A 25,863-nucleotide genomic window follows, 5' to 3' on the forward strand; every position below is an offset into this window, starting at 1 on the left:
GATCAGGCCATGCAGACAAAGCGTGGCCTGGGTCCCACTGCATGCTTTCATTGTTCCAAGTGGGGCAGTTGGTGGGAGACTTTGGCTTAGGACCCCCTGCGGTTATACATCCCTTAGGAGTCAGTCACTTAGTTTTGCCTGCACTGCCTGCCCACTTTCGGAAGTGGTGAATTTGGGAGGAGTTGGTGTTTTGAGGAGCAGGGCCAGGTGGTAAAGGGCATCACAGAAAGGGAGTGTCATGTGAGCTTGCAATATCAGACCCCTTTTTGTCTATTTGACATAGAGGGAATCCCATTTCCAGCCAAACTGCATCTTTTGTCAGTCTCAGGCTGCATGCTGACAGGAGATCCACCTCTCGCTGATACCCATGTCAAGGTTTTCAGGGAGAGAATAGTGGGACCAATAAGTGGGAGAGAAATTCACAGGGCACAGAGGACTTCTGGGAGGTAGGGGGTGAGGAGAGAGAAAATAGGGGTTGCAAGAAGCTGCCGGGCAGAGAGGAGGGCTGATGAAAGTTACCAAGTCTGATAATCTTCCATCTTCAGAACTTTTCATTTGAAGCATGACATTTAATCAGATGTTTAAAGATCCTGGAGAAACAAAAGAACAAACACAAGGGCAGAAGACGGAATCGAGAGGCAGGTGCAGCATCTGTATTATTATTACAGTGAAGACAGATATTGCAACTGGCTGCGAGATTGGTTTTGGAAATCCTGTTATGTTGCTATGGGTAAACAGGCCCTGGGGAAAAATTGCTTTTCATTTCCTGAGATAGGAAGGGTAGGAACGGGGTGGGAGGAAGTGGTCATGAATCTCTGGAGACAGCAGTTATCTGTGTCCTCGTCAGCCAGGGAGATGTCAGGTTGAAACCAGATGGCAAATATTTTATCACAGAAGGCATCTGCCAGTGTGAGGGCATTTCCTGGGTCAGGAGATCCACATTACTGGTGCTAACACACTGGTGGTCAGGAAGGGCAGTCACCCTTCCTTGAACTCCTACTGTGTGCTCAGCCAGTATTGCCATGACATACAACCGAGGCCATTCACGTTGGATTCTGAGTGAATGCCACCACGCCTCGGAGCATGTCCCCGTTATCTATTGTTGTATGACAAATCACTACAAAACTTAGTGGTTTAAAACCACAAGTTATGGTGATTTTTCATGACTCTGTGGTTGACTAGGCTCAGCTGGGTGGTTCTTGCTTGGGGTTTCTCACATGGTTGCAGTCAGATGAAGGCTTAATGGGGCTGGTGAGCAAGGTGGTCCAGTCACATGATTGGCAGTTGACACTGGCTGTTCTCTTGGAGCTCAGCTGGGTCCATTGACTTATGAGTGTTTTCTCCCTATGGCTTGGGATTCCCCCAGCATGGTAGCTGAGTTCTGAGATGGGGGTGTCCCAAGAGCAAGCATTCACGAGGCTCAGGCAGAACCTGCAACGCTTCTTATATCTTAGTCTTGGAGGAGGTACAAGAATGTCATTTCCATTATGTTCTATTGGGCAAGTCCAGGTTCAACAGAGGGGAAGTAGACTCCACCTCTTGATGTAGGAATGGCCTGTGGGCCCAGGGAAGTAAGTAATCGATGGTTAGAAGCAAGCTACCACTGGTGCCACACAGGACCAGGGCTGGCTCCATGGGTGTGTGACCAGTGGAGTCCTGCAGGGCTCCATGCTTAGGAGGGTCCTGTAGTTGCTCTGTGGTTCTCATCTTGAAATTTTTAATAATTTTTAACAGGGAGGCCCATATTTTCATTTTTACACTGGGCTTTGTAAATTCTGTAGCTGCTCCTGGATAGGACCCATTGTGAAGGATTTGTGCAGCATGGTGAGGGTTGGGGCTCATGCTTGAGTCTGTGCTATGCAGGTGGGGCTCCTTCCTGCCTGTGGAGAACTCGCAGACTAGCCGAGGACACAGGACTTTCAGGAAACACTGAAGCTTGTAAACGACAATGTCTAAGCAGAAGTTAGGCTGTGATGGTGAAGGAGGGCCAAAGCAGGATGGGGTGGAATCTTCCATTTTGCATGTTGTCTCAGGCTCATATTCAGACTTGCAACCCATGCTGAGCAAAGTTTTCCTTTCCTGAGGCTAGAAAAGCTTCCAGGAATCATAGAAATGTCCTTTCCTTTCCCCACCCTACCTCCTCCCTTACCATATTCCCATTGTGCTGAAGATCTTGCAGGGAGGGTATTCCGCTTTCAGGACTGGCTCCTGGAATAGGTGTAGGGGGATGGGGGATATAGAGGTACATGTTCCGAATGCCCAGCTCAGGCTGAAGATCTTGGGGAAGAGGCCTGAAGGAAGCTGGGCCGAATGTGGTGTGATCTGGGGGAGGGGAAGGAGGAGGTGGAGGAAGAGCTCTCTGACCTCCTCCATGGAGCATGTTGAGTGCTCTGGTGCCCTGGACAATGCCTCCCTCCTAGTCTCCAGCCAGATACCTTACCATTTGCCAAGGCGCAGAGCATGCATTTTTCGTGTAGGAAATGACTCCAAGGGTCCCACCAGTGCCTGGACCAGCCCAGCCCCTAACTAGGGCACAAAGCCAGAAAGCCCTTGAGGAAGGGCACCACTTCTTTACAAACAATGCCCAGTTTTCTTCAGGGGTGTTTTCTTGCTGTGATGAATGTGCAAAATAACCTTCTGATGGTGGACATTAACGGGGCATCAGAGACAGCTGATCCATTTCCTCTGTGAGGCTGAGAGGACTAAGGAGGATGCTCCCTGGGGGTAGGGGGGCCTGTCTACTATTTCTCTAAAGCAGAGACACTTCTAACTGGCCCATGCAAGGCTCAGTGGGTCATCATTCTTGGCTGGTGCTAGTCAGTTGCCTGCTTGCTCTCAGATTAGTTCCTTGGCCTTCGAGGGCTGCTTTGCAGGGACTACATTTCCTAGTCTCTTTGCCCTTTGGCTTCCAGGAAAGGTCACCCAGTGGAAGGGTGTGCTAGCAGAATATTAAGAGGGTATAAGAGGGGGAAAGTTTGGGTATTTTTTTCTCTCTGCTTCCTACGGTGCCTTTGTCAGGATCTGGATCTCTTCGTGGCTCTAGCTCACATCAGATGAACCCTCTCTCTGTGGTTGCATTTCCTACCGCTTAGCCTGGCTTTGGACTGTAACTCCACCTTTTCACTTTCCTTTTTCCCCTCCAGCCCTAGGGCAGAAGTGGCTCCCTGCTGTTGCTCATGTCTGGATTGGCTTATCATCTCTTGTGTAGCTTCTTAGCTCTTCCATCATCTAGGTAACCTCTTCTCTCGATTAAATTTCCTCTGACTGATCTCACTGGCCATCTGCCTTTTAAGTTCCCAGGAAGTCCTGTAGGTGAGGAAAGATCCTGGCTCCAGGTGGATTTTACAGAATTCATGTCCAGGTGGATCCATATGTTATACACACCAGTAACCTTATTCTAGAGCTGAGAGCAAACTGAGAAGGCAGCCTGGCCTGCTCCCACCAGGTCTAGGTCACTAGCTTCTCAGACCACCTTGCTAAGGAGGAAGAAGAGGCCCAGCTAGGGCAGGTAAAGCGACAGTGTGGCTGATGTGTCCAGAAGCTGGGGGTGCTCTAGGGACTGCTTTCTGGCCTATGAGGTCCCCGATGTGGTACCCTCTCTCATTGCTTATACCCTTATGTTTTGCAGGCCTGTGATTAAGACTGTGGGTTGAGAAAAGTATAAATATGTGTGTACATATAAGGCCCTGGGACTAAGGTGGATGCACAGTGTGAGGCTTAACGGCCTACATGGTGAATATGGGGTAAGTTTCCATGACTGTAGGGATGTGGGCCTGGAGGAGATAAAATGTGAGCCTTGCTCTCAAGGTCACTCGGTTTCCAAAACAAAGTCTTCGGGGTCATTGGAAACATATTGGTCTAGAACAGTTTATGGAGGAGTTGTTAGCTGAGCCTGTGGGAGGCACGTGGGAGCTGAGGCCAAATCAGGGGCTATGAGGTCCCTCACTCTTCTTCCCTAATTGGGGTCCAGCTCCCTCCAGTTGTGTTCACCACTGCAGAATGCTCCTTCCACTGGGGCACAGGTCACTTGTCAGGTGACTGTTGGAGGGGCTATTATGGGCCGGATAGACTGGGCTTTTCGTTTTAAAAATGGTGATCCTACCCATTTTGGTTCTTCCTTACCAATAAGCAAGATCTAGGGTAGAAAATAAAAACAGGCCAAAGGGCAAGAAAACTGCAGTAGCAGCTGGAGAGAGAGAGAGAGAGAGGGAGGAAGTATCCCAGGATGACCTCCAGTTTCCCTCTCCTGCTCCCACCCTGTACCCTCATTCTGGAGAGAGCATGGGCTCAGGCCTGGCCCGATTGCCCTGGAAATTCGCCCGGCCTGGGGGCCCCGGGGGTGAGGCTGGACCACATCGGGACCTGCCCCAATGTTAGCCCCTCCTGGGAGCTAGAGGCTGTGTGCTGGCAATGCCACTTCTCCCTGTGTGCTGGGCCTGCAGCTTGTCTTCATAACCTGTCTGTCTTCTAGGCCTGGGACTCTGCTTTGCTTTCTCTGGCCTCCCCTAAGAGTCTAACCTCTGATGGGTGCTGAGATCTTCTGACAGACTTTCTTGATGCCGCCTGCCTGCTTGGATTTTGGACTACTGCTATGGAATTGCCCATTGCTGTGGCCCACCTGCTGGCAGGGACACCCCGTTCCCAAATGTTAGAAGATCTGCCATCCCCCCACCCACTCTTGCTGAGCCGCCACCTGTTGTCTGTTTCCACACTGTTGTACACTGCACTCTGCCTGTCACCCTGGATGGCTGCTCAGCAGCTGCAGCTGAGGCCATCCTGCCAGCACCTTCCCCAGCCCGATGGGTGGTCCTGTCCGGTCCCAGGCCCCCAGCGTACCTCATCTGCTACGTGTACTGAGCCACATCTGGCTGAATACCGAGCTGGGGAAGCCTGAATGAGCCCCTCACACACTGACCCCAAGAAAGATGGTCATCTTCCTTCAGAACTTCTTGGAGAGGGCCAGGTCTGGAACCCAATAATAAAAGACAATAATGATAATAATACTTAATGCTTATGGAGGTCTTATGGTATGACAGGCTCCTGAGTTACCAGCATTTTTCTATGTATACCTCACAGCTACCCTATAAGGTAAGGACTGTTACATCCCCTTTTCATAGACGGTGAACCTAAGGGTAAATGATATAAATGAATGTGTGTAAGGTCCCACACGGTATAATTTATGGAGTTAGAATTCAGAACCAGGTGCTTGACTTCAGAGCTCAAGTTCATCACTACTTCCTTCAGAATGCCTCCATGACCTCTGTCTGAAGGCCCCAGCAATATTCTCTATTGTCTCTAACTACCTCTCCCTGGTTTGAGCTCAACGGACCCACAAGCATAGGGTTGCGGCTAAGGCCACAGTCTCCGTCAAGCCTTTGGATACTTCCTTCTTCTTTTTGAGGACAATGCTAGAATAACCTCACTCCTGGTCACCTTCAGGAGGGAGCCACCAGAGCTCCACCCAGTCTTCCTTGCATGTCCCAAGGCTCTTCTTCCCTTGTATCCCCTCCCTGGGGCTCCTTAAAGTGTTCAGGGGTGTCACCTGAAATGTTATTAAATAAAGCTGCGACATGGAATAGGTGTGTATGAATAAATTGTTAATCGATGGAGCTACCTTCTCAGAGGGATCAGAGACTCCATGAGGGCAAGCAAGAAAGGAAAGCTCACCTTTCCTGAGCTCTGAAGTCAAGCACCTGCCCTGGGGGTGCAGGAGTCTTTGATGAAAAAGAGAGAGGGGCTTCCTGGAGCCGGCGGTGGTGAAGATCACCTCGGCTTTAGTCCTGGCCCAGAGCAGCTCTGGGGAGAGGAAAAGGAAGGATGAGCACTGGTTGGGAGTACTTCAGTTTCCACCTGAATAATTATATACTGTTGAGGGGTGCAGGGGGTTGAGATGATGAAGGATTGCGGTCTGCAGGGTGGTTGGATATAGGCATGAACTGGGTGAGTTCAGTTTCATATTGAAGCATCACTTTGTGATTTCTGCCTCCCATTTGTTCTTCAGAAAGCTATCAAGGCTGTCTCCCCTTCTCCTACTAGCTCCCAATCGTTGCTGAGTTGGGTTAAATAGTTCAGAAATGGGAGGGACATAGTTGCTACAAATTCTAAGAAGAATCCAGCATGTGGGTTGGAGCCAACTCAGCCATTGTACGATGCCACACAATAAGTCCTCAATAAAAATGTGTGAGTCTATCCTGGGCATCTCCTCTGTAAGTCTCCTCCAGCCTGTCTAGGCTGAGCTGGGAGCTGTTGCTCTCCTCTCACTCCTCGGAGGTCCATTTCTGTTTGGGAATATGGGCTAGTTATGAGTTGCTTCTCAGTCTTGCTCTCTGGCACCAGAAAGAGAAAAGAAAAAGAGAAGGTATTTTTAACCTCTAAGTTACTAGAGCCCAAGAAGACTGAAGGCAGAAGGAGGATGGACCAGATAGGTTGATGGATAACAAAGAAGTAAGCTATCCTTCCTTGTCTAGCAGTGAAAATAATAGTGGCATGAGGTGATATGGGATTAGGAACTTTCCTTCAAAGGGTATGGATCGTAGGTAATTGCCTGTCATGTCTTTGGAAGACTTTGGACCCTGGTGGGAACAACCTGTATTTGTGTTGGCCTCTGCCATCAGCCTCGGCTCCCCTTAGAAGCATAAGATCCCACAAATCCTATTGGACACTGTGATGATAGGCCACAGTGTCGTAGCTACAAAATGGATCAAGCTTTGTGAGGTTTCAAGATTAGTTTTTGGGGTCCTACCAAGACCATAACTGCCAAAAGTGTCATTTCACCATAGTCCAAATCACGCAAAAGGGAATTCTGTCTTTTGGTCTTGTCAAGGAGGGAGCTGATTCAAAAGGGGAGCCAAAGTGAGAAGGGGACTCTGGTGAGGGGTCCCCCTCTGAGAGTACCATGAGGGCTAGTGGAGCCCCGGCCTGACCTCGAAATTACACACATGCACCCCACATGGTGGGCCATGTGTGTAGCCCTCTGGGCTCTGGAGCCTGCTGGGCCCTCCATGCTTGGAATAGTCTGGATCTGCTGACTTGGCAAAATGGGTTGGGAGTTGGGCCACATCTGGAGGGGAGAGGGAAAGAGCCTGCACTGACTGGGCTATAGAGGGGCACGCCAGTCCTGCCCAGAGCCCTGAGCTCCTCTGTTCTTCCTCCCCAGCCATAAGAGCAGTGTAATTCTTCTCATGTTAAAAGTAAACATCTGGCAGCATCTGCAGTGCCCAAAATAAACCAAGAACTAATAGGAGGCATTTGTAACCACAATAGGTCCTGGATGGTAGAGGAAGGGGCAGCTCGTTCTGTAGAGGCCAAAGCTTGCTACTTGGGGAGTCTCACTCATTTGTTTATTGATGGGTAGTGGTTAATTAGTTGATCAATACCCCAGCTCCTAGAAGATCCTGCTGGTGCCGTTTGGCATGCCACCCAGGGCAGCAGGCCCATCACATTGACCTTGTGGGGCCAGATGGTTCATGGTATAGCAGGGATAGGGAATAATGGTCAGTCCTGGATTGTCAGCTGCACCTTGCTACAAGTCCAAGTTCAAATATCTAAGGACCTGAGAACAGTGGGAAAACCGGTGTGGCAAAGGCAGTGGGGTCACTTTAGGGAAAAGCCTCATTTTCCAGAGGTGGAGGTTACCTGGGCTCCTTCATGAGACATCAGAAGCAGATGCCAGCGTGGCAGCAGGTAGGATCCCTTCACGGTTGGTCGTGGTGCCAAAGGAGCTTCCAGGGATAAGAGGGTCAGGGAGACAGTGAGAGAGTGGAGATGGTGCAAAAGAGGTGGCTACATCTTGAGGTCAGCCCTCTGAGGCCAGTAAGTGGTGCCAGGCAGTGGTTTTGGAAAAAATAGTGATAAACATATTGACTGCTCAAGTCTGGTTGACAACAAGCTGGAAGCAGAGCTTGAGCCCAGCTGGCCCCATCTGACAACTGTGAAGGGGCTCGGGGATGAAATTGGACATATTTGAACAGCATCAAATCCATTCCTCACAGGCACACTAAATGTAAGCGACAGACAGAGAAACAAATTAATATTTAAAATGTCACCAGCTTTCACATTTTGGCAAGAGAAATACTTCCAACTAGGGACAGATTTACAAGCCTTCATAATTCTGAGGACTAATGTCCTTCATCACTCTCATCAAACAGTAGAAGTGGTGCCTGGCTCACTGGGGAAGAGGGAATGGGAGAATATGGGGAAGGTTGGGTTGCCTCAGTGCTGGGAAATCAGGCAGTTGACTGTAACCTCCGAAATGGGTTTTAGGCTAGAGGTCACAAATTGGCAGCCAGCTGGCTGAATCCAGCTTGAGACATGTTGTGTTTAGCCCACAAATGCCTTTATTTTATTTTTGAATTTGAATTAGTGGTCAAAATGCATAAATTAGGATTCCCTTGAAATACGTAGGCATTCAGGCCTAAGTTATCAAGATGGCAGCAGGCTCCTTCCCTGCTGGCTCCTATAGTCATTTATGATTTCACCTCCTGTATTAAGCCATCCAATGCTTTTTATGGATCAGGGGGTTATTGGGGCTGACTTTCCAAAAGTCCAATTTAAATAAAAGTTATATAAAATATGAGAGAGAGATTTTGGTCCCACTTTAGGTGGAAAGATTGAGCTACTCCTTTAATCCACTGAAACAGTTATTGAATTAAAATTTAAAAATAAAAATCAAGCAACATCGTAACAAACAAGAGAAGTTTAGGAAATTAAAAAATACTAATTAGTTCGTCATCCTTGCAAAATTATTAGTTGTGTATGTTCCTTCCAGTCTTTTTTCACATACATTTTTCCATAGTTGCATACATGAGTTTGCATCCTGCTTTTTTCATTTAACACTCTAATTTCTATATTTTAATCAGATTCCTACACAACCCTCATCTTTTGTTATTCTAAATAATGTTGCAAGGAACATCTGTGTGCATTTAAATCTTTCCATATTTTGAATTATTTGCTCAGCATACATTTTCAGAAGTAGCACAAATGGTTTATATAATGACTCGTGCATTAAAGAGTTAACCTGTAAATTCCTAACCCAAAAGTACCCTGTATAAATCTCTTCACCTCAGCAAATTGTTGGAGAGGCTATAGGAAAGAAAAGGTCATTTTAGCATATGTGATAGGATTGTGGGTAATTAAAAAAAAATTTCAGCATGTGAAGTTCATTCCAGGAATAGCACTATCTTGAGACCCAAGTCAAATAGTACTAAATGTGCTAAGCAGAGGCCTATGTTTAAAGAAGAAACTCATTTGCTCTTAATAACTGCAAAATGCTGCATAGCTCAACGATGGAGTCAGAAAACTTCACACAGCATCAAAGCCTGGTTCAAAAAGATATGGGAGACCAAGATACAAGACAAACTGTCTCTCCTGATTAAAGCATCTTTGAGCCCTAAGTACAATAGTCATTTCTTAGAACAATGGCTGTCTTTAAAATTTTTTATTGATGGGAGGAAAAAAAATGACGAAACAAGACCAGAGCCTTTAAGGGTAATCTATATCCTATAAACAACCGAGAGAGCAGTGTAAACAAGGTGATATGTCATAAAATGAAATGTGATACAGATAACCTCACTGTTATCTTCTGTACGAGTTCCGATTAATAACAGTGACTTCAATCACCAAGCAGTGGAAAGCAAAACATACATTTTATTTATTTTATTTTATTATTATTATTATTATTATTATTATTGTTTTATATTCTATTTTATTCTATTCTATTTTTTTTTTTGCCTGTATGTCTTTCCCCAAATAAACAAGAAGGTGGATATTATGGAAAGGCAGGACAAAATGAGAGCCTTTTTTTGAGATTGACCTCTGTGCTTAAGAACTGAAGGGTGCCAGAGGGGCTTCTGGGAAATGGCTCACAAGTTTTGTTTCCACGCCAAGCAAGTCAGCAGAACCTCTAAGGGCAGGATTATGGAGCACTTGAGCAAACTCCGCCTCCTGTGGAAAGGCAGCCTGTCTTTTGTAAGGAGAAATTGTGCCTCCCTAATCTACTAGAGCTCTTTGAAGGGCCAAATAAGTGTATGGATAAGGGGGGAAACAGTAGACACACTCTATTTACACTTTCAAGAAGCCTCTGACAGGCTCTACACCAAAGCCTGTTGAGTCGCCATGGGAATGGGGAGAATGTCTAGTGACAATAGGGAACTGGCTTACTGGAGATAAGAAATACAGAGTAAGGATAAAAAAGCCTTTCTCTGGATGAAAAAGAGTTAACAGTGGGGCTCCTGGTGGGGAATTGATGCTCTTAGGGGACCAGGTTAACGGGCTCTTAGTGATTTGAGATGGGACCAACAAGCCCTTTGCTTTCACAGCCTACATGCGGAAATTGGCCTCATTGCCCTACAGTCACAGCTCATATATTACCTTGTTGAATTTGTCCAATTTGTGACATCTCTAGTGACATTGTGAGCTTCTGAAAGGCAGGGGGAATGTCTGATATTTCAGTATTCCTTACAGTGACTAGCACTCAAGAAATATCTTGTGGCTTGAGCAGCTGAGAGAAGAGTGAGTATACCTTGAAGTGCCCTGGCTTGCCAATGACAATGAGCTCTTCTGTTGTAGGGAAATACTAACCAGAGGCTGTAAACTGTGGGGACATGCAGGAGGCTCGGGAGTGGCCCAAGATGTTCGCCATGGGTACATTGAAGAAAGCACTAGGTGAAAGATAATTCAAATTGCACTTTGTTTTTATTATGAACTGCACAGAGAGTATGTCTAAACATATATATGAGCAGTTTGAAGAAATATTAGTAGATTAGTATATAGAGTATAAACTGTAATTTTGAGGGTGACAGATTTGAAGCTTTCAGTGACAACCCAAGAAAAGGGGATAGGTCACCATAATCCAGTGTTTCTTCACCTATTTTTCATTACTGCCCCCTATCCTGCTAAGCACTCTTGTGGATATTTTTTCTAATTGCTACCACCCCCAGGAAATTTTAATAGCATGGATATACTGTATATCTGTTTATATACTGTGGCCCTTGGAAGGTCACACAAACCATTGTGATTGCTAAGACTTTTTTCATCTCCCAGGAACCACGTTTTGTCTCCTTGGGGTTGCTCGCGCCCTGGATGAGAATGCACGCTGAGATTTGGGCGCAATGTGTTCCTTCCACCAAACAGTAGTTGAACATTTAAGAATGGAACTGGGCACAGAAAAGGAAAGGCTGCTCTTGTCCTCCCCTCAAGCCCAACAAAAGCTCCTATGTGAAGGGGGGCGGTGTGCTGGGAGTATTCTCCTTGCCTCTCCTGATCTCTCTCCCCGTCTTCCCCTGCTGTCCGGCATAGTGGCCTGCCGATTATGGCCTTCACATTCGGCTCCCTCTGGCTTCAAGTAGGTTTGACCAATGGAGAGCTCCGCAGGAGATGGGAGTCGGGGGAGGGAGGAGAGTTCGGCAAGAGTATGTCCTTCTGACTTTCTCCTTGTGAGGTCACCTGCCTGGCTGTGTCTTTTGGTCACTTGACTTCTTCTGGGTTCTGGTAACAGACTCCCGCCTTGGGCAGAGATGGTATCTGCTCTATTGCTACTAGCCCCAGGTTATAGCACTATCCCTTGGGGTTCCCCTGTACCCACACATTTGTAAATTTATCGTATTTTCATTGTGCTCTCCATTTCCTGTTGGGACCCTGAATGATAGAGCCAGGAGGTTTTGTCACAGCACCTCAGGAGAGACATCTGGAAATGGAATGAGGCCAGCAGAGGGCAGGTGAGAGGAGGTGGAGGGGCTGGGTGAGGTGGGGCAGGAGGACAGGGAATCGTAGTCCTAAGAAAAGGATGCCAAAAGGGTTTATGGCATGGGGTGGGAGAATAAACGTCCCCCTACACTGTCATCAAGGATCCTCTAGAGCTTGAGAGGTAATTTTAGGAAATACTGTGGTCTGTCTCCTTGACATAGTTGGGACTGATGAAGCACTTTCTCCATCCCAGGGGGCAGCACTGGCCTGGACTCACAGGAGAATAACCGCCCTGCACGACAGCACTCACAGGGATCCTTCACAAAGGCTGGGCTCTTTGGGGACATCCTCATCTCTACAGGTTGATGCCGCACAGGCAGACCTGGTCTCCTTCAATTGCCCTTTGGGCTTCCCGTCAAAGGCAGGCTGTGAGTCTGGGAATCCTTCCCAAGGGAAGTGGCAGGGTTGAGTCGGTCATTGATCTTTAGGGTCTCGGGAGGTGCTGTGCTCCTGTGTGAGAGAGTGGGTAGGAGGGAAGCAACGCCTTCCCTCCTAGGCACCATCACCTAGGCTTGAATCCCGGCTCCTCAGTTCTCTGAGCCATCACCTGTCTCACATCGCTGCCACAGGGATGGAATGAGAAAGTGCACATGAAGGCAGCCGGGCCCCTCTTCCAGGCAGACTGAGCAGTCTCATGCCCTGAGTCCACCGTGGCTCTTTTCAGCTTTGTCCCCGGGAGCAGAGGGCAACCAAGCCTTACATGCTCTGGGCTCCAGAAGCCACAGAGTGAAAGCAAAATCTGTTGTCATGATGGGGGGTGTGTGGGCACATTTTCCTGAGGCCTCTTAATCCCATTTTCTGCTTTCATGTTAATCCTCTTCCTCCTTCTGTCTGCCACACACTCAACTCCCAGGGCACTGACCCGGAGAGCTGGGCTCCACCTCCTCCAGGCGGAGGCAGTGTTTCTTGTTGTGGGTGCTGAGGGGGGTGGGGTGTGGGGACAGTGGTCCCCAGCCGACCTGGATACTCTTCCAGGCCAGGTGGTAGGTAAACATTGAGGGCTCAGCTCATGTATAACAATAACAATGACAGTATCCGCCAGTATTTCCTAAGCACTCACTGTTTGCTGACACTGGCTAAGAACTTTACGTCCATAATTTCATTCAATCCCTATACCACTCCTGTGAAGCAGATATTATGAATCCGAAATTTGCAGATGAGGACATGGAGGCTCAGGGACTTGTCCTGGCCCAGATCACACAGGGAGCAAAAGCAGGACGGGCCAGAATTCCTCCAGAGCCGCACGGGGTACCAACAGCAACACAGCCCTCTTGTGTTGCTTCCTACCTCCCCAGCCCTGGAGAGGACCCACCGCTGGCTTCCCTCCTCTGGCACCGCCACCTTAGGCTTCCGTCGGGTGAATGTATTTCTTTCATTCACTATACCTGGGTATTGCTGGCTGTGCAGTAGAGCGGAAAGAACATGGACTTTGGGGGGGTGGGGTGTCTGACTTCCGCAGGAAGGGGACGGAATGTACCCAGGAACTGAAGGTTTTCCAGGGAGACAGGTGGTTACATGTAAATGGCCATCTAAGGGGAGGAATGATTTTGCCTCGGGCTCTCATGCGCCATCTCCTTCCTTTTAGGGCCCTCCATCACCCCTCCATTCCCAGCTGCAAATATCCTTTCTCTCTCCTCTACAGGACTGAGCCTGGCCATTTTTGCCCTCAGAAAGGTTCTGAGGCAAGGTTCACTCAGGAGGAAGAAGCTATGTACCATCCCTTCAGCCACTTGTGGGTGAGTTTTGCTAAAAAGATTTTATGCACTTTGGACCTCCATTTTAGTTTGTCACATACATCAGGTAAGCGAGGGCTCCCTAACTCTAACTTAGCTTCCTCTTGCTGTAATTCTCCCCTCCGGGACAGGCTTGGAAGTTAGGGACGGATTTCAAGGCTCACTAAATTCCTTAGCAGCTGTGACCTGGGCTTCAGTTTTCAGGTCTGTAAAACTGGAATGATAACCAACCTCACTGAGGCCAGACAGAGACTGTCTCTTTCCATGGGCCAATAAAGCCCTCATCTGGAAACTTCCAGAAGCTCACAAGGTAGTGCTTGGTTCATCTTCAGCCTTCTCTTTCCTCACTGAGCCCTAGGTGTGTAAGCAAGTTGACTGTAAGCAGGTTCGTTTCCCTCTGGACTGCACAGACCCCTCAGACCTTCCCACCCCAGCCCCGTGGCACCCCCTTGGGCCCAGTGTCATCATGTGTTTCCTCCTGCCCTCAGAGCCCCACAGACTGGTTGGTGGTTGGAGGATAACAGAGGGCATGGGACAGGCTATACGTGTTGTAGTGCATGAATTCAGCTGAGGAAAGAGGTCTGGAGGCTGATGATAGCTGAGTCCTCCTTGGAGGGGCGGGGACCGAGGGTGATGACCATGGCCAGGATCTGGCTTGGCTGAGTCATGGTGTGAGGTTCTGTGGAAGCTTTGGCCCTCCCCCCACCACAACCACCAAGCCCAGGAAGCCAGAGGCAAGATGTGGGTCGGGCATGGTGGTGGAGGGTCCGAGTGGTGTCCATGAGGACGCCAGCGCTAAAATCAGTTCCTCCATCACTTAGAACTACAAGGATAGCTTGTATGTGAGAAATTACACCCACCACATCTGTTGGGGAGAAACTGCATTCAGAGTTAAAGTGTGGTTCTTTTTAAATCCCTCAAAGGTCTGTGCACGTTGAGAATATTCTAGCAGCAGAATGGTGTGCAGGAGAGAAGACGTGGGGTTTCAGGTTAGAAGACTTGCATCCATGCTGGGTTTCTCTCTGGCCTCAGTATGGTCTTGAACGCTTAGGTCTTCTTTTTTGTTCTGGGCTTGCATAGACTCGGGCCTTCCAGTGCTACACCCTCCCTCCTAAAACCCAGGAAGAGGCGGCTGCTCTTTCCTTAGACCTTCCTTTCTCTCCACTTTCCATACATTTCTTGCTCAGAGAAAGGCTCTGAAAAGGAAAAGTATCCAATGGTCAGGCCCAGCCCTGTGTGGAGGCAAAGCTGACGGGATTGGAGGTTGCTCCATGTCCCCCGAGGCGGCTGACATCCACCATTAGGACATCACTTCTTTGGGCAAAGGCTCTGCATATAAGAAGCTGATGTGTGTTAAAATCCAAGCCCTGTAAGGGGAAGGAGTCCCTTATGTCCTTTGTTGGGACTTGGATGTAGATGGCTGTGGAGGGACATGGGCACCATGGGAGCAGGGCCTGTGCACATTTTGCCGACTTCAGTGTTTGTCGTGGAGGTTTCACTCCCTCAAAGGTCATCCCCCGCGACACCCTCTCCCTACAAACATATACCAAAGACACAACTGGGGATGAGTCAGTCGGCCCAAGAAACTGGGTTGGGAAGAGGCCTTGCCGTGAAACATCATTTTATTAATTGACTGATTTTTTTTTTTTACAAAAATAAACATTTGAATGAACAAGAAGTACAAAAGCTTCTGGATATACAAACTCCAGGAGGGGGGAGAGGCTGGTTGTGGCTGTTTTGTGGCTTTCACTGAAAGCAAATGAGGCAGAAAGGCCCCGGCCCCACCCCCACCCCAGGTCCTGGCTCAAACCGCAACCTGCTCCTCAACCCCACATCTTGGCTCATACCATGTGTGCTCCCCTGCCCCAACCCCTGGGCTGGCCCGTGAGCACCCCCGGTCTGTGGCCAGAGGTAGCCTCCCCAGGTACAGAATCACTGACTTCCCAGAGCATCCTGTCAAGTCTCCCTTCTGGAGCTCAGATGAGAGAACACTCCATGACCGATTGTCCCCATGCAGCCCCCACTAGGCCATGGCACCTGTAGCAAGAGCAGCAGCAGCCGGGGCTTTGGCTACATTCTCACACTACGACACAGTGATAGGGCTGCCCGTGGAAGTGTCCCAGTGAGGGGCAGAGTCCCCCAGGGGAGACCAGCCTGAGCCTTCCTGGCAGTCCAGAGGGTTGGAGAGGCAGCCAGCCCCCACAATTCCTGGCCCTGGAGCCAGCAGTCCCATATCTAGACTGGTAAACTCACATTTTAACATTTGGCTTTATTGCACGTTGTCCTGGTCACCTCGGTCTGTCTGGGAGGTCAGCTTTGTCTGCAGGGTTTCCCCGGGGACATGCGGTGCTGCTAGTGCAAGTCACCCCCGCCATAGGCACGCCCAGCCGGCCGGAACGGTCAGCTGGTCAGCTGAGCCCTCAGAGAGGTCAGCCAGAAGCCCTCACATACGTGGTCTTATGGGGATCAGGGACCATGTGGCTCCATCCTGTCTTGAAAAAGACCAGCTGCCGACCTGGGGGCAGAGGTAAGAAGGAATAAGTTTGGATCGCTCTCTCCCTGGAGGCAGGGCTCCTCCTAATGTGACTGCCTTGGGGACACATGTATTTGTCGCTCATCATCTCAGCCTTCTTGTCTTATCATCTCTGGCTTCTGGTCGGGGCCACTACCTGTCAATCTCTTCCAGGGAAGTCCAGTCACCTCCCTCAGGATGTCCTTTCCCACAGGCTCACCTGTCCAGGTGGTCTGGTTGGTGACCACGAAGGCCTGGCACTGGGCATGGCTCTCACAGACGTCCACGGCCTCAGCCAGGTTGAACACGGAAAGGAGGCAGCTTCCGTGGTGGTAGGACGGCCAGCAGCGGTAGTCCTCCTGGGGGATGGTGCTGTGGGGAAGGTGCTGGTACTCTGTGGGTTGGGGATGGAGCTCAGATGAGAACTCAGCGTGCCCAGGGGTGAGGGATGGGCCACTTTCTGAAGAGTGCAGTAAGACTCATATCCTAGGAGAAAGCTAAAATCCAGCCCAGGCCCCTCGCACAGAGATGAAGGCAGCTACCACTGTGAAACTGGGCTGACCCCTCAGTAAAGGCAAGGCTCCGATTTCGTTCTGGGGAGACACACATCTCCCAAATCTAAGGGCATGCAGCTGGCTCAGGCAGCACACAATGCCACCCAGAGCCACTGGCTGTCCAGGCTGGTTGCTGAGGTCAGGACATGTTGGACATGTTATAGTGGGCTTCTCAAACTTCACCGCGTATGTGAGTCTCCAGGGAATCTTGTTAAAATGCAGACTCTGATTCAGAAGGTCTGGGGTGGGGCCTCGGAATTGGCATTGCTAACCAGCTTCTGATGCTACTCGTCTGCCAACCACAAATAGAGTAGCATGAGCTTAGAGCACCCCTTGGTCCTACTTCCTCCTGGCCTTGGGGAGAGGTTAGGGAAGCCTCCCTGGTGGGGGGCAGGCAGGAAGTTTTGAAGTTAAGAGGCATGCAAATGAATGTAAAACACACAAATTACCATTTGGGAATCCACACCTTGAGTGTTTAGGGAGGAGGCTGGAGGAAGAATCCCAGCGCTCCCCATTCATTACACAGAAAAGCCTCTGAAATCTCCTCCATCAGGAAGCGGCTCAGCGGCAGACTGCCTGTTCACCCGAGTCTTTCCCGTGGACTGCGGAGCCTGGCTCTGGACTGATAATGCAGAAACCCTGGGCCTCTGGTCACCCCGCCCTCCTGCCTCCTTCTTCTACCAGGGACTAGACCAAAGTCCAGGGCTGGCTGTGATTTACAGCCCCATAAACGGCGTCCTAAGGGACAGAGCCAGCCATTGTTCACCTCGTTAAACTTTATTTACAGGGCTAACGAGGGCTCCCCTACCCCTAAGACTGGCCGGAGCTCCTTGAATACAGAGGCTGCCCAAGCCTCATCCCCCTGCCCACCAGTTAAACCCCAGGGCCTCGGTGGAGGGACCACAGCCCGTAAGCGGTGGCTAGACTTCTCCCCATGCTCTGGGGCTTCTGGACTGGTTTCAGTGCGGAACCCCCCTCCTCTTCCAGCCCCCCTCCTAGCCTCACAAGGGTAGGGGAAGGAAAGAGAAGCAAACATATGTTGTGTTCCAGCTGAGCTGTGGAATAGGAACTGGGTTAAATGCTTTCACATGCTTCACCTGCTATGTCATCCCACATAAGAATTTTGTGAGGCAGGTAATACTAAACCCAATTCACAGATGAGGAAAGTGAGGCCCAAGGTGTAAGTCACACTGTACATAGTGGGGTTTCGAGCCACCCATAGAAGGGGTGTCTGTCCCTACCCTGCAGTGTAAGGCCAAATTATAGTTGTTCTAGTTCAGCCAGAGATGAGACCTCCAAGTGAAGGCTACATAGTCAGCATTCTCTGTACCTCACTCCACGTGAGCCTTAGAGAGCCGATGACCACTTAGCCCAATTAGCAGACGGGGGATCACTCACCTTCCCACCAGCTCCCCACCTCCCAGCCCCGGGATCCCCGCCAGGGCACTCACCTGCTCTGCTGCCTGCCGTGCAGTTCTGCAGGTACTGCCCGCTACGGTACAGGTGCAGCACCTTCTCCAGCTGGGCCAGGGTCTCATCCACCCCCCAGGTGAGCTCTCCTGCAGGATTCAGTGTGGCTATGAGGGGACATGGGCGCCTACCCCTCCCCGAGGTGGGCAGCCAGCGGCCTTTCCCTCTCTCCCTCTGGAGCCTGGGCCCAGATGACTTGGGGATGAGGGAGGGGGTTTGCCACAGAATGCCACTTTGGTAAATGACATTTTCTGGACCATGCACTGTCCTGGGTCATTCTTGTCCCCACATGTGCTGGGGGTGGGGCAGGGGGACGGGAAGCAGCTGGGCCCTGGAGAGCTCACCTGTGGCATTGACAATGTTGTCCAGCAGAGGCCGCAGTGAGGGTGGGGCACTGTGGGGCAGGAGGTATGTGAAGAAAAACCTGGGACAGAGAGAACCGGGGGCTCAGTGGTCCAGCCTTTGGGGACGCATCCTTCCTCTACGCCAACTTTGGGGTAGACTGTGGCCAGGGAGCTTGATCCCTCGGGTCTGCCGACTAGGCATGTCCCCAGAACGTACCATGGAGGCTGCTCGAATCAGAGGAGGGGGCACATGCTAAGGCCACAACTAACTTCATACCCAACTGGAATCTGAGGTCTGTTTTCCCCGCTCAGCCCCATGTCACCCCCTGGCGGACTGACAAGTGTCAGCCCCATGGCTGGGGCCCAGCGAGGAGCTTCCAGAGGTGAAGGGCCAGGGGAGGACGAGGCAGGGCCAGGGCCACTGGCCTGAGGCTCCGAGTCTGACACTATTTTAAGAAGCTTCCAGCTGCCACCCCCAACCGGGATTTCTCCTTGGAGCTGGCTATTTTTAGCGTCATCAGCAAGAGCCTGAATGTTCTCTTCTTGCCTGTGTGGAAGCCTTTCCAGGCCCCTGCTCCTTCATTGGTCAGGGCTGAGCCTTGGGCTCTGGCTGCCCTCCAGGACCTGTGAGGCTCTCTCCCAGCCATGCCCTCCCCGGCCCACTCTCTCTCACTGGCCTTCCTGAGTGGGGGTGGAGGTCACCTGTAGGCATTGTAGAGGTTGCGTTTCTCATTCATGCCCTCGCACCAGCCCTGGGCTGAGCAGGGCAGGGTGAAGTTCCTGGCTGGAAACTCAAGTATGCACTTGGCACTGCTTGTACACGGCGTCTCCTCCACCCGTGCATCGTCCAGGTCCGTTACCTTCAGCTCCCCATCCACCAGCACAAACTGTCGGGGGCGGAAGTCCAGCAGAGTGACTGAACCCAGCGGGGAGTGGGCCAGGTGGTGGAGGAGGCGGCCCAGGCTCAGGCAGATCTGAGGGGCAGACACAAGGCTGCTCACTGCTCCTGTCCTGGGCGGGGACCTGGGGACTCCAGGGCTCCAGACTTAGCTCAGGGGGGGCTGGCCTTTCTCCTCGAGGCCCCAGTGCTCACTAAGGGCTGAGGCCAGGGGCCTTAAAGTGACTTTCTAGTAACCCTTGTCTGGCCTGACCCTGAATGTAACATGGAGTAAGTGGGAAGTGGGCAGCAGGGACGTCTGGGGATAATGGATCTCCTCCCTGAAGTTGCATGTGAATATGGTCCCGTGTATGGAAAGAGAGGGAGGGTCAAGATGGCCTGAAGGTCTTTTCTAGTCATAGGACACTGGCCCTTCTGCAGTCAGGCTGACAGTGTGTGTTGGTGGAGGGGTGTGTGTGTGTGTGTGTAGAAGAGCACCAAAAAAGTCAGGGTCATCTATGTCTTGCTTCTTTTTTTAACCTCTTGGCCGATGGCCGAGTCAGCTTTGCTCCATCTCCCTCTCTCTCCCTCCCCTGAGGAGGCATCAAAGCTGCTCTGGAGGGCTGGCCTTCTAAGGGAGAACCATCCCAGCAAGGAGCCTGGGGCCCGGCCCCCCTCCCTGCTCACTCGGAATCGATCCTCCCAGGACGTCTGTAGCAGCTGGATCATCTCCACAGGGGCGCCCAGCTCCGTGATGGTGGTCAGGGTGTCAGGGATGTCCTCGCTGTCCTGGTAGCAGTAGCCATAGAGCTGGGAGAGGCCCAGGGTGAGTCGTTAGGTTACAGGGTGGGGGTGGGGACAGAGAAGGGCGAGGCTATCATATGCCCCCTCCCTCTGTCCCAGCACCCCTTCCCGGCCATCCCAAGGCCTCTGATTTAGCACAGCCCAGAAGAGAAGAGCAGTGTTACCTGGGAAGCCTGCCCTCTGTCCCTGTAGCCAGAGTTCCTCCTGACTATATGAGCCCCCTACCTCTTGCCACTCAGGTAAATGGGCCGGTCTGGCTACCACGTGTTAACCACGAGCCAGGCATTGTGCTCCATGTTTTACATGTATAACTCAATTCTTGTAATAACCTCAAATGGGCATAGTAGGGACTGTTACTATCTCCAATTTACATGTTAGGAAACCAATTCAGAGAGGTTAAGTTACTTGCACAAGGACACATGGTGAATAAATACAGGAGCTAGGATTCAAATTTATGTCACTTTAATTCTATAGCCTGGTTCTTTCCAAGAATACCATTTGCTAATTGACTAGCCAGCAAATGGTTATTATACCTCCTCCCCTGCTCCAATCCTTGTCTATTCCTCATCATTTCCACTTTCTGGCAGCTTTATTTTTACTCTGCTCAGGTCTTGTGGGAGGAGAAGCAAGCTCCCTGGGGATTGGTTACAAGCACTGATAAGAACAAAGAATCTAGGGGGCATATCCTTAGGTGTTCTCTGCGTATGTTGGGGGGCAGGGGCCGCACATATCAATGGGGGTGGTAGTAGGGGCCGGCTCCCAGGGAAGGTCAGTTCTTTGGGGGCATGGTCACCGGGCCTGCCCACTCCATATGATCTGGAGAGGAGCTTGGTACAGCTAAGCTGGTCCGGGACTTTTGGGAAGCCCAGCCTGACTTTGTCACTAACACCTAAACCCCCATCCACAGAGAACCTTGTTTCTCCCAGCCTCTTCCTCTGTACTCCACGTGACCTGGGGTCAGACTATGCTCAAAACAACCAGCACCCTGTGGGATAGGAGCACAAAGGCCGGGTTGTCCAGGGCAGAGTAGGGAGAAGGGAGAGCTGCTTGATGCGGGGTGGCGGGGGGAACAAGCCCACCGGCTAGATGTCCCTGTATATCGTCACCCTTCATGCCATCATTCAAACCCTTCCCAGCTCCACTCCAGGCCCTTACGTGCCCCCTTCCATCCCAGGAGTGCCCTTGCAGCTCCCCGTCCCTGGAGTCAGCTGTCCCAATCCTGCTGGCACAAGGGAAGGCACCACTCAGTGTCTGCCATCAGATCCCTAGGACTGTGACTTGGATCTGGGGACAGTCCCAGGTACCCTCTTCTTCCCTCTTTTCTCCCCCCACCCCCATTTCCCAAATCAGCCCAGGGAGGCCCCAGACCCTGGTGAGGCGGGGGAAGGTAAGGGGAGCAGCCCTGGGGCCTGGTTCTCATTTTCTTGCCCAGAGTCTGAGCCTTTGTGGGAAACTTCTGAAGGTTATTAAACACCCGGAGGTCGTTAAATGCGCTGTTAACGAGGTATTAATCAACACCCCTCAGGAAAAAATAAAAAGACACCATTAACCCCCCCAGGAAGCTTGAGGCTGAGCATTTCAGTCTCATCTTTTGTTCATTTGGGAGAAGAAATATACTCTAGCAGGGCCAGAATCTGGGTCCAAGCAGGCCAGGGGCCCCATCTGAGGCCCGAGGCTCCAGGACAACAGAGGTAGGGGGGGAGGTAAGACCCTTACGCCCTTTGACCCTGGGCTATAGAGGATTCTGTCACGTGAGGGAGGGAGAGAAGGAGGGAGGGAGTGTGTGTGTGTGTGTGTGTGTGTGTGTGTGTGTGTATCAGAGGTGGGGTGGGGAGGGGTCACAGAAGATGGGTAGAGAAATCTCACCCAGGCAGTCCCTAGAGACCAGAGCAAGTGCTGGAAGGGGCCCGGTGGAACATGTTATCCTGGGCATTTTCTATTAGAACCCACAGTACCAACTTTGGGGCTGCCCGAGTAGGGGAGGGGGCCTTGGGCAGCCTGGGGGAGCGGGAACTCTAAGAAATGTTCTCTGGCTCCTCCCCAGCTCAGCAAACAGTCAAACAGTTTTGAAATTTTAAATGATTGAGAGGTACTAAAACAACATTATTTCTAGTTCCCTGCGCACCCTCACTGAAGCCTCCTGAGCAGGAAGACCCCTAACACAGGCTTTCCCGGCAGCGGAGGTGGCATTGCTGAAGAAGCCAAAGGGACAGTGGCCTGAGGATTGGGGGATAAAAATGGGTGGGACCCATCCCAAAAGCAGTTCCTGAACTAACACTAAGGGACCCCTGCCTCTCTGTAATGGTAGTTTTTCATCTTTCCCCCAATAGAAAGGACCTGGGATTTTATCCACCTTATAACACTTGTGCCCTAGGGACCAGTCTTGGTCTAGTGATGGAATGGATGAAAACTATTCAGCTGTAATTTTTTCTTTGGCACCTTAAGAATTGTGCCAGGGGCCTGACATTCAAGTGGAGGACATCCTGCAGTATGTGTGGGGCAGTTAGCTAGCTGCTTGTTAGGGAATTTGGGTGGGTGAGGGAGGGAGAAGCTCCTTAAAAGACAGGAAAGCACATCAAACCTCAAACCTGTCTAAAGAGAGGGGTGTCTTGAGTCAATTGATACTTAATGTCCTGCTAAGTCACTCAAGACCTTCTCTACCACCTCAGAATCTGGCTGACACCCCAGGTTTCCAAAAAGTGCGGGTTTCCAAGAGCTCCGGGGAAGGGAAGAGAACAAGATCCTCCCAGTTAGAATGGCCACGTAACCAGCCACTTACTCCCTGAAGCTCCAGTGTCAGCCGTGCAAATAAGCATAACCACCTACAACTATTGGCTCTGCCTGACCTGCAACCAATGCGGGTCCCAGAACTGGGTCACAAGTGTCTGATCAGGGCTGGGCTCGCCTGGGGACACCAGGAATCAGCAGGACTACACTCTGGCCTGTCTCTCCTATTCTGCAATGCCCACCCAGGCCTGGGGTCCACACTACTAAGGAAAGGGGGGGAGGGACTCCTGGGTTTCCGATCAGTTCTGCTGGGTGCAGGAAGGTTAATTTGCATGGACTAGGAGATGGAAGGAGTGGGCAAGGTTTCTCCACTGGGGAATCTGCATACACCCTATGTTCACGAGGCCAAGAGCAGTCAGGGATTCCCCTGTTAGTCTGCTCAGACATGTGCAAAGGGAACGGTTTGTCTAATCCTAGGGCCGACTCAAGGACGGAGAGCTGGAGGGGAGGAGAAAGTGGGTGTGTTAGGGCAGTGCTGGGACTGTGAGAGGCCCACTCTCTTAGTCTAGCCTGGAGGGGACTCATCTGTTTCTTTGCCCCCGTCCCACACCCCAATGAACAGGAGAGACCGAGTCCCATTTAGTGGGAACCTAGGCATCTGGCCTTCTCAATCTTTCAGCCTCTTGATCGTATTTGCTCAGATAATGTGACATTCAGACCGTCAGGCCCTCAGCCTGTCCCCTGAGACACTGAGTTAAGACCCCAAGGCTTCCCCAATGGTTCAAAGGTCCACTTGAAGGCCTGGAAAAACCCATGGTCACTTCTGGGAAGGGCTGTGCATTTTCTGGCCTACTACCTAATTCCTTCCTGCCCCCCCAGTGGTTTCTGGGTGTGGTAGCGGGTGGAGATAGTCTCTGGGAATCTAGCTGGACACAGGGTCTCTTTCTAGCCCTTCCCAACCCCACCAATGTCCCTTCCCATCTTCAAAGTCAGAAAGTCACTTTTTAGAAGTTGAGAAAAGTGGGGGTCAAGAAAGAAGACCCTTTCTTGACCCCCATCAAGAAAGGAGACCCTACCACTGCAGTTGGGATCTTCTGATTCAGGGATGACCACTGTCCGGCGTCTTGGCTTGGGGTCATTTCCCTGGTGTTCAACACCCTAGTTTCAGCCAGAAACAGGGTGCTGAGTCCTCACAGACCTTCCACCCTCTATCCTGGCTTCTGTCTTCAAGGGCTATGGTGTGGAGGCTGAGAAACCCAGGAGTGAGAGGTAGGATGGTGCAGTGGGAAACGTTCATGGTCCGGGTTCCGCTCCTAGGTTAACCTGGACACAGTCACTGGGGCTCCGTTTTCTTATTTATAAGACCAAGGGTTCTCTTCCAGCCAGAGTGACCCGTCCTGGGCACGTCCAACCAGCACCCTCATCCCCGCACCCCCACCCTCGTACCTGCAGCACGTTGGGGTGCCGCAGCCGCTCCAGCAGCACCATCTCCTTGAGCAGCTTGTGGGCCGCCAGCCGATAGCAGCCCCTCCGTACCCCGAACTCGCGCACGCAGCTGCCCAGATCGTGGCCGCTGAAGTCCACAGCCTTGAGCGCCACCGCGGCGCCGCCGGGCAGGCGGACCCGGTACACGGCCTTGGTGTAGCCGGATCCCACGTACTGTGCGCCGGACACGTTGCGGAGCGCGGCGCAGCCCAGGCGCGGGCCCGTGCCGGAGGAACCAGGGCCGGGAGCCGGGGGCCAGCCCGGGGCGCCGTCGGGCAGGGGCCGGGCCCGCGGGAGCCGGGGACGCTGCAGGCCCGGCCCGCCCGGAGCCAGGTCCATCAGGCGCCGCCGCTCCGGCCGGCCAGCCCCCGGCCCGGGGCCCCCGCGGGAATAGCGCTGCACCTCCTCGTAGCGCGCTCGGATCTGCCGGGCCAGCTCCCCGCGGCCCCCGCGACGGCCCGGGCCCGGGGCTGGCGATGGCCCGGGGGACTGGCCTGGCCGCGGAGGCTCCGAGCCCGGTGCGAAGAGCACGTTGAGGACGGAGCCCAGCAGGAAGGAGGCGCAGAAACCCGCGGCCACCGCCGCCCGCCGGCGCCGCATCGCTCCCCTCCCCCCGGCCGGCCGGCCCCGCGCGGCTCCCCGGCCCCGGCCCCGGGAGGCTCAGGCTCCGAGGCGGCTCCGCTCTGCGCCCCGCCGGCCCCCTGCCCAGCTCGTGCGCATGGCCCCGGCGGCCCCGACCCCGGCCCCTCGCGGGCCGCACATCGGCCTGACACTTGCCTCCCTCCCGCCCTGCCCCCGCCGCTTATAAGGCCCGGAGCCGCCCCCGCCCCCGCCCCCTCCGCCTCCGCCTCCCAGCTCCCGGCCTGAGCCCGTCTTCGGCGCCGCCCCCTCCGGCCGCCCGGCCCGGCCTTCCCGGCTGACTGACAGCAGGACCTCCTCCCGCGGCCGTCCGGGCCTGGGAAGCGGCGCTGAGGCGGCTCCGGCCCTGCCCAGCCGGCGGCCCCGCGAGCTCCGGCCGGGAAGAGGGGGAGGGGCCGGCGGCGACCCCGCGCAAGGGCGGATAACCCGGCCGTGGCTGCCGGATAACGGGACCGGGAGGCGGATAACGGAGCCGGCCGGGCTGGGTCGGGGAGTAGATAAATGGGCGAGGCCGGCGGGTAACGGGCTCTGAAGGGGGTTAGCTAGGTCTGGGGTGCTGGAGATCCGCGTGATCTCAGAGCGCCCTCCCGGGGACCCGGGGCCTCGGGGTGGGCTGAGCGAAGGGCGGGCGCGTGGGTCCCGCCTCCCGCGGGTGGGACTAAGGGTGGCGGCTCCTCGCCCAGTCGAGGATTCGCGGGCAGGGTGGCAGAGAGGCGGACACAGAGGGGCCGGCACCTGCGAGCGCGCGTGGGACGGGAACTCTGGGATCAGAGGAATAATCATGAGGTTTTTGGAGATACCCTGTTTAACCTCCTCTACCAGGTCTTTCTGATTTCTGATTTTCCTTGTCCCTGAAGCCTAAAATGGAACCCCTCTCTTCAGGATCCCCGCAGTCAAACGCGGTCAGCAGCGGATCACGAACCATATGCATGTTAGTTGTTTCTGCAAAGAATGCATTAGGACCCACGGACGTGAA

The 25,863-nt window shown here is 52.4% G+C and overlaps 1 protein-coding gene across 1 annotated transcript; it reads right to left on the reverse strand.

Annotated features, from left to right (window-relative positions):
• Window positions 1-15,103: 15,103 nt before the first annotated feature.
• PKDCC (protein kinase domain containing, cytoplasmic) lies at window positions 15,104-25,027 on the reverse strand. The gene is made up of 7 exons (XM_033125346.1): window positions 24,210-25,027; window positions 19,920-20,042; window positions 19,058-19,329; window positions 18,356-18,435; window positions 17,993-18,100; window positions 16,208-16,381; window positions 15,104-15,990 (listed from the first exon to the last, which is right to left on the reverse strand). Exons 1-7 carry the CDS (start codon window positions 24,846-24,848, stop codon window positions 15,905-15,907), a joined length of 1,482 nt encoding a protein of 493 aa, XP_032981237.1. The 5' UTR covers window positions 24,849-25,027; the 3' UTR covers window positions 15,104-15,904.
• Window positions 25,028-25,863: the final 836 nt, after the last annotated feature.

The sequence above is a fragment of the Rhinolophus ferrumequinum genome, chromosome 13 (genome assembly GCF_004115265.2).
Source record: "Rhinolophus ferrumequinum isolate MPI-CBG mRhiFer1 chromosome 13, mRhiFer1_v1.p, whole genome shotgun sequence".
In the NCBI taxonomy this organism is placed as follows: domain Eukaryota; kingdom Metazoa; phylum Chordata; class Mammalia; order Chiroptera; family Rhinolophidae; genus Rhinolophus; species Rhinolophus ferrumequinum.